The following is an 8,356-nucleotide window of genomic DNA, read 5'->3' on the forward strand; positions in this document are numbered from 1 at the left end:
AGTCCCTAATCCTTTTAATCTTCTCCAAACTCTAGGGGTAACAACTTTTGTTATTTCCATTTTACAGATGGGGAAACTGAGGCCCAGAGAGGAGAAATCCCTTGTCCCAAACAGAAGGAAGTAAGGATAGTATGGTGGGAAAGAATCGGAGCCCCCCCCCCCCGGGTTCACAGACGCCCCCTTCCGGCCTGATGACACCCCAGCTGTGAGGGGCAGTCACGAGCTGGCTTATGATCCACCTCTGGGATTCTTGAAACGCTCTGTCCCACCATCCAAGAGGAGCAGAGTCCCGAACACTGTCCTTATACATTAACAATCGCTTGTTATATCTTTAACAACCACTTGGGGGCTGGAGTGGTGCCGGGGGCCTGAGGAGGACTCTGCTGTGATATCCCCACCTTAATTTCCCCCTCATATGGGACAGAGCTGGACAAAGGCCTTTGCGGTGTATGAGGTCAGGACCAGAAGGAGGAAAGGTCTGGGACTGGGGAGCCCTTTGGAGGGCAAGAGGCATGGCTGGAAGGCTTCCTGGAGGAGGTGACATTGGCTCTGCAGCTTTGAAGAACACAGCCCTTCTGGATCTAGTTCTGGGGAGGTGGGGATGGCCCAGACCTGGTCTCCAAAGCCTTAAGGATGCTCAGGCTAGAGCCAAGGGCATTATGGCAAGCAAGATCATCCTCTTCCTCCCTAAAATAAACCATTTTGAATTTTCGGGAAGCAGGGCAGCGGAATGACACCGCCTCAGGGTTGGATCCTTTTGTCCACTGCAAAAGGAAGATTACATACTCAAATCAGCAGGGGTACATCCCCACCCAGGCCCAGCAGTGACCCCTTCCAGGGAGCCAGGACTGCCACAGAAGCTCTTTTGGAGACACCCTGTAAACATGGCTGAAAGTGAGAGATATCTCTCATGAAAAAAATTTTTTTAAAGAGAGAAATAGCAAATTAAATCTGTGCATTCTACCTGCACCACCTCCCCTCAAAAAAGTTTGATCTGAAACGGCATCTCAGAATGTTCCGCGATGCCTTGGGCCCGCCATTCAAGTGTATATGCCTCCCCTCTGCATGGTTTATGGAGGGCCTGCGGCAGGGGTGAGGCAGGTGCGAGTATTTTGTCGCCTGCGGGTGCTTGGAGAAATATTTCAGAGTCATTAGCCCAGAATAAGCACTCTGGCTCATTCCTTCATTCCTGACCACCCAGGACCTGGTGGGCCGCAGCGGGTGCTTTGGGGACCCGACAGAGGTTTAAAAGATTTTAAGCCGAGGAGTATGGTGGCCCGATTTGTGCGGAGAGTCTTTTAGTTGCTTGGGGAATCGGATGACCAGATAAAATACAGGATGTTCAGTTAAACTGGCATATCAGACAAACAACAAATGATTTTTTAAAGCATAAGTAGATACCAACTGTGATGAGGGACATACTTATGCTAAAAAATTCTTCTTCTGAAATTCAAGTCTAATTGGGGGCCCTGGATTTTTATTTGCAGGAAGGACAGAATGCGGGGATCCAGGTCAGGGGTCAGGAGACCCAGGTGCAGGTGACCGCCCTGGTCCAGGGGATGGATGGGAGGAAAGCTGGATGCAGAGGAGGGCAGAGAAATAGGCGGATTCCGGGGAGATTTTGGAGAGGGGCCCCTATGGCTTGCTGATGGATTGGATGTGGGTGGATGTGCTGGGAGGACTTGGGCTTTTACCCTGAATGAGGTGGGGGAGACGGGGAGAGGGACTGTGAGTGGAGGAGGGATACGACTTGGATACGAGGCTCCCAGACCCAGCCTGGGGACTCAGCAACCATCTGTCCCCATAAATGGCCCCAGCCCGAGTCTCCCCACCTCAGCACTGCTGACATCTGGAGCTGGGCCATTCTCTGTGGGAGACCGTCCTGGGCACTGTGCTGCATGGAGCAGCATCCCTGAACCCCACCCCCTGGATGCCAGGAGCGCACCCTGCTCCCCTCAATTGGGATAACCGATACAACCAGGCTTTGCCAGTGTCCTCTGGAGGGCAGAGTCGCTCCCAGTTGGGGATCCCTGGTCTTGGCACTGTAAGAGCCAGCAAGCAGATGGGTCTGGGGTGCTAACTGGGGTGCGGTCCTGGAAGGCTTTGTCAGTCTGGAAGGCTTTGTCTTCTACTGGTATTGAGTGATCTTTCCTGGGATGGGGAAAATGGATGACCGCACAGCTGGAGCCTGGCAAGTTTCAGACTACATGCTGCCCAAGCCTGGACTCATCTGAAGGCCATCTGCACGAGGCAAAGGAAGGACCTGCCTTAGAGTTTGATAAAACTTTAAATATTTAGACATTTGGGCATTTAATTCTGATGATCCAGGCTCACGGTAACACTGCTCCCATCAAGCAGCCTGCAGCCGTCTGAGTCCACGGGGGCTCTGGTGATAATGATGGGCACCTTGACCTTGACACTGGTCAGGGACCAGGGCAGGTGGACGGTGCTGACCAGCTCGTAGTGGGTGTTCATGATCTCGCTGTCCTGTGTGTCGCCGCTCACGGACAGCACGGGCGGGAGGTAGAAAGTGCTGATGATCTTGGTGGTGTTGAAGGGTGTGATTTGGGTGTTGGCCTCCTGCCGAAGCAGCTCGCTGCTGTCCACCCTTGAGCGTCGCTCTGCGTTGGGTGTGAAGCCCTCGTACTGCACGTGGGCGTAGAGGGCGAAGATGACCGTCTTGATGCACTTGCTGGTCTGGTTGTTGATTTCCGTGGTGAAAATGACCCTCTCCCCTGGCGTGAAGGTGTTCTTTTCCATCTGGATCTGCAGGCAGATGGTGCCCTGGCTGCAGCAATTGTAGGAGATCTTTTTCTCGGCCTCCAAGAACAGAGGTTTCTAGAAGGGGGTGGGGGGAATGGACAATTGTGAGGCATTGCGGCCACAAGATCCACTTGCTCACCCAACAGTCCACCAAAGCCTTGAGCCTTTGGGACTCTCCTAGTAAGAGGCACTGGGATGAAATCTGGAGTCTTGGGGATTTTGCAGCCCAAAGTCATTCCCAGCTTTGCCATTTAATCAAAATCCTTTGCCATTCTGATTGTCAATTTCCTTGTCTGTAAAATAGACCTAAGAGGTTCACAAGACCCTGGCTTTATCCCCAGCTCCATAACTCACTTGCTGTGTGACCTTGTACCAGTGCCTTGACTTCTCTGAGCCTTAGTTTTCTGGAAGACAGGGAATGTCTTATGGTCTAAGCCCAGACCCAGGGCTTACTGGAGTAGTTCAGACTTAAGGAGAAAATATTATGGGCTCTGAATCATGAAACCTGTAGAGTTGAAATTATGTAACATGTTTAAATAAAAGCTTCAAAAAGCAGCCTTTATATCAATTGGTTAGCTGCTGGATTGCAAATAAAGTCACATATATGTTATGTTTAATGTGTGGCTTGGGTAACATTTGACTTTTTATTTGTGGGTACTACTGTAAAAGATTCGAGGGAATTCTCTGGCCGTCCAGGGGCTAGGACTTGGCGCTTTCACTGCCGAGACCCAGGTTTGATCCCTGGTCAGGGAACTAAGATCCTGCAAGCCACGTGACCAAAAAATAAATAAATAAATGAAATGAAATAAAATAAAAGATTTGATGTGATGTGGGGTGCGCTTACAATGATTTGCTCTCCACTTCTGCTGACTTCCTGTATCTTCTTCCAGAGGAACTTGATACTTTTACAAGCGTGTGTGTGCGTGTGTGTGTGTGTGTGAGTGTGTGTGTGTGGCATTTGTCATGCTCATGCAAATATTTGTATTGTTTAGGAATACATTTATTTATTTGTGGTAGAAGTACACAGTATTGTTCGACGTATTTGAATGCTTTAAATAAATCAAGCCTCATATCTTTTCCAGCAACCTGCTTTTCTAGCTTAACATCCTGTGTTTGAAAGGCATTCATGTTGGTGCCTGTCATTCTGATTCATTTGTTTCCACGATGGCAATGGAATGTGCTGCAAAATAGTTAATTTACCCTTCCCCCTCCAGTATAGACATTTATATATATATATATATACATAAAATATGTATATTTTATGTATATATATACTTTTTTTTTTTTTGCCGTGCTGTGCGGCATGCAGGATCCTAGTTCCCTGACCAGGGATTGAACCCGTGCCCCCTGCAGTGGAAGCATGGAGTCCTAACCCCTGGACCGCTGGGGAAGGATAGACATTTATATTGTTTCCATGTGTGTTTCACATCATAAAAGAGCTGGAAGGAGCATCTGAAGACACTTCTTGGGCTTACATACAAGAAAGAGTTGCTCTACCAAAGAAGATATACAGATGGTCAATAGGCACACGACAAAAGGCTCAAAGTGGCTAATCATCAGAGAAATGCAAATCAAAACCACAATGAGATAGCACCTCACACCTGTCAGAATGGGTATCATCAAAAATTCTACAAATGACAAATACTGGGCAGGATGTGGAGAAAAGGGAACCCTCGTACACTGTTGGTGGGAATGTAAATTGGTGCAGCCGCTGTGGAGAACAGTATGGAGGTTCCTCAAAAAACTAAAAGTAGGGCTTCCCTGGTGGCGCAGTGGTTGAGAGTCCACCTGCCGATGCAGGGGACACGGGTTCGTGCCCCGGTCCGGGAAGATCCCACATGCCGCGGAGCGGCTGGGCCCGTGAGCCATGGCCACTGAGCCTGCGCGTCCGGAGCCTGTGCTCCACAATGGGGGAGGCCACAACAGTGAGAGGCCCATGTACCGCAAAAAAACCCAAAAGAACCCTAAAAGTAAAGTTGCCGTATGATCCAGCAATCTCACTCCTGGGTATATAACCGAAGAAAACAGAAACACTAATTTGAAAAGATATATGCATCCCAATGTTCATAGCAGCATTATTTGCAATTGCCAAGCTATGGAAGCAACTTAAGCGTCCATCAACAGATGAACGGATAAAGAAGATGTGTCATACATCGGGAATGGAATGGAGTACTACTCAGCCATAAAAAGAATGAAATTCTGCTATTCGCAACATGGATGAACCTAGAGAGTATCACACTTAGTGAAATAAGTCAGAAAGAGAAAGACAGACACTCTATATTATCACTTACATATGGAATCTTAAAAATTAGTGGTTGGGCTTCCTTGGTGGCACAGTGGTTAAGAATCCACCTGCCAATGCAGGGGACACGGGTTCAAGCTCTGGTCTGGGAAGATCCCACATGCCGCGGAGCAACTAAGCCCGTGCGCCACAACTACCAGGCCTGCGCTCTACAGCCCGTGAGCCACAACTACCGAGCCCACACGCCTAGAGTCTGTGCTCTGCAACAAGAGAAGCCACCACAATGAGAAGCCCGCGCACTGTAACAAAGAGTAGTCCCCGCTAGCCACAGCTAGAGAAAGTCTGCAGGCAGCAACGAAGATCCAATGCAGCCAAAAGTAAATAAAATCAATAAATCAATAAATCAATAAATAAACCCCAAAACACCTAGTGGTTACCAGTAAGGAGAGGGAAGAGGGGAGGGGCAAGATAGGGGAACAAACCTATGATCACCTTATCTATGACAAAGGGGGCAAGAATATACAATGGAGAGGGACTTCCCTAGTGGCGCATGGTTAAGAATCCACCTTCTAATGCAGGGGACGCAGGTTTGAGCCCTGGACCGGGAAGATCCCATATGCCACGGAGCAACTAAGCCCATGTGCCACAACTACTGAGCCTGCATGCTAGGGCCTGCAAGCCACAACTACTGACCCCACGTGCCTGGAGCCCGTGCTCCGCAACAAAGAGAAGCCATCTCAATGAGAAGCCCGCACATCGCAACCAAGAGTAGCCCCCGCTCGCTGCAACTAAAGAAAGCCTGCGTGCAGCAACGAAGACCCAATGCAGCCAATAAATAAATTAATTAATTAATTATTTTTTAAAAAGAATATACAATGGAGGAGAGACAGCCTCTTCAATAAGTGGTGCTGGGAAAACTGGATGGCTACATGTAAAAGAATGAAATTAGAACACTCCCCAACACCATACAGGAAAATAAACTCAAAATGGATTAAAGACCTAAATGTAAGGCCAGACACTATAAAACTCTTAGAGGAAAACACAGGCAGAACACTCTTTGACATAAATTGCAGCAAGATCTTTTGTGACCCACCTCCTAGAGTAATGAAATAAAAACAAAAATAAACAAATGGGACCTAATGAAACTCAAAAGCTTTTGCACAGCAAAGGAAACCATAAACAAAACGAAAAGACAACCCACATAATGGGAGAAAATATTTGCAAACAAAGCGACTCACAAGGGATTAATCTCCAAAATATACAAACAGCTCATGCAGCTCAATATCAAAAAAAAAAAAAAACAACCCAAACAAAAAACGGGCAGAAGACCTAAATAGACATTTCTCCAAAGAAGACATACAGATGGCCAACAAACACATGAAAAGATGCTCAACATCACTAATTACTAGAGAAATGCAAATCAAAACTACAATGAGGTATCACCTCACACCAGTCAGAATGGCCATCATCAAAAAGTCTACACACAATAAATGCTAGAGAGGATGTGGAGAAAAGGGAACACTCTTACACTGTTGGTGGGAATGTAAATTGATACAGTCACTATGGAGAACAGTATGGAGGTTCCTTAAAAAACTAAAAATAGAACTACCATGTGACCCAGCAATTCCACTCCTGGGCATATACCTGGAGAAAGCCATAATTCCAAAAGATACATGCACCCCAATGTTCATTGCAGCACTACTTACAATAACCAGGTCATGGAAGCAACCTAAGTGTCCATCAACAGAGGAATGGATAAAAAAGATGTGGTACATATATACAATGGAATATTGCTCAGCCATAGAAAGGAATGAAACTGCACCATTTGCAGAGACATGGATGGACCTAGAGACTGTCATACAGAGTGAAGTAAGTCAGTAGGAGAAAAACAAATATCATATATTAAAGCATATATGTGGAATCTAGAAAAATGGTATAGATGAACTTATTTGCAGAGCAGAAATGGAGACACAGACGTAGGGAACAGACGTATGGATACCAAGGGGGGAAGGGGAGGGTGGGACAGATTGGGAGATTAGGGGTGACATATATACACTATTCGGTATAAGATAGATAACTAACGAGAACCTGCTGAATAGCACAGGGAACTCTACTCAATGCTCTGTGGTGACCTAAATGGGAGGGAAATCCAAGGAAGAGGGGATACATGTATACATGTGGCTGATTCACTTCACTGTACAGCAGAAACTAACACAACATTGTAAAGCAACTATACTCCAATAAAAATAAAGAGAGAGACACAGGCTACTATATACAAAGTAAATGATTAACAAGGATATATTATACAGCACAGGGAAATATAGCCATTATTTTGTAATAACTTTAAATGGAGTATAGTCTATAAAAATATTGAATCACTGTTATACACCAGAAACTAATATAATATTGTAAATCAACTATACTACAATTTAAAAGAAAGAGTTGGTCTAGGACATAGAGTTGATGAATATTTTTCTGTAAAGAGCCTGATGATAAATCTTTTAGACTCTGCAGGCCACATAGAGTATTTGTTACATATTATTCTTTTTTTAAAAACCACAACTCATAGTTGAAACGTAGATTTTAATATTGTGGCGAAAAACACAAATCTGTATATCTGTCGGCATCTAAATCTATGAAAGAGAAATAAGTTTCATAAAATAATGCTTATCCTTGCTACATGCCTGCTGAGAATTCCTCTTCTATCCTATTCTATTTAATCTATTCTTTTTAAAACTGTTGATTGGACCCTCTGAATTGATTTTTCTGTTATTTCTAGTCTACTTACGCTATTCTATTCTATCCTTTTGTTTTATATAAAACGAAAATGTTGTAACCCACCAAATTTATTTTTTCTGGTAAATTCTATCCCCTTTTACTTATTCAATACTATTCTATTCAGTCCTACACATTGATTTTATAAAAACAAAGTCTGTTGCAACCCACCAAATTTATATTTTCTGACATATTCTATTCTATGTTTTCATTTTAAAAAATTAATGGCAACCCACAAAGTGGACTTTTTCTGGTATTTTCTATTCTACTTATTTTATTCTCTGTTCTGTTTTCTTATTTTATATTAAGAACAACAACGTTTGCAACCCACAGAATCGATATTTTTTGATATTTTTCTATTTTGGTCCTGCCTATCCTTTTCATTTTGTAGAAATATGCTTTGCAACTTGCTAAATGGATTTTGCACCCCACTAGCGGGTCACGACCTGAGGTTTGAAAAACACTGTTCTAGGTCCAATGCCTTTCCTCTTGGAGACCTCAGGCTGACCCCCCACCCCCACCCCTTCAGCCTCACCTCCTACCCTCTGCCTCTGGCTCCTGCCTATCTTGAGCCTT

General features: G+C 45.1%; 1 protein-coding gene across 1 annotated transcript in view; it reads right to left on the reverse strand.

The window, feature by feature from the left end:
- Positions 1–2,268: 2,268 nt before the first annotated feature.
- ARRDC5 (arrestin domain containing 5) overlaps positions 2,269–8,356 on the reverse strand; it is a 13,071-nt gene continuing 6,983 nt past the window's right edge. Inside the window, exon 3 of the mRNA XM_007460539.1 lies at positions 2,269–2,838. Coding sequence (XP_007460601.1) covers positions 2,311–2,838 — 528 coding nt within the window. The 3' untranslated portion in view covers positions 2,269–2,310. The remainder of the gene's footprint in view (positions 2,839–8,356) is intronic.

The sequence above is a fragment of the Lipotes vexillifer genome, unplaced genomic scaffold, assembly GCF_000442215.2.
Source record: "Lipotes vexillifer unplaced genomic scaffold, Lipotes_vexillifer_v1.1 scaffold1011, whole genome shotgun sequence".
Lineage (NCBI taxonomy): Eukaryota > Metazoa > Chordata > Mammalia > Artiodactyla > Lipotidae > Lipotes > Lipotes vexillifer.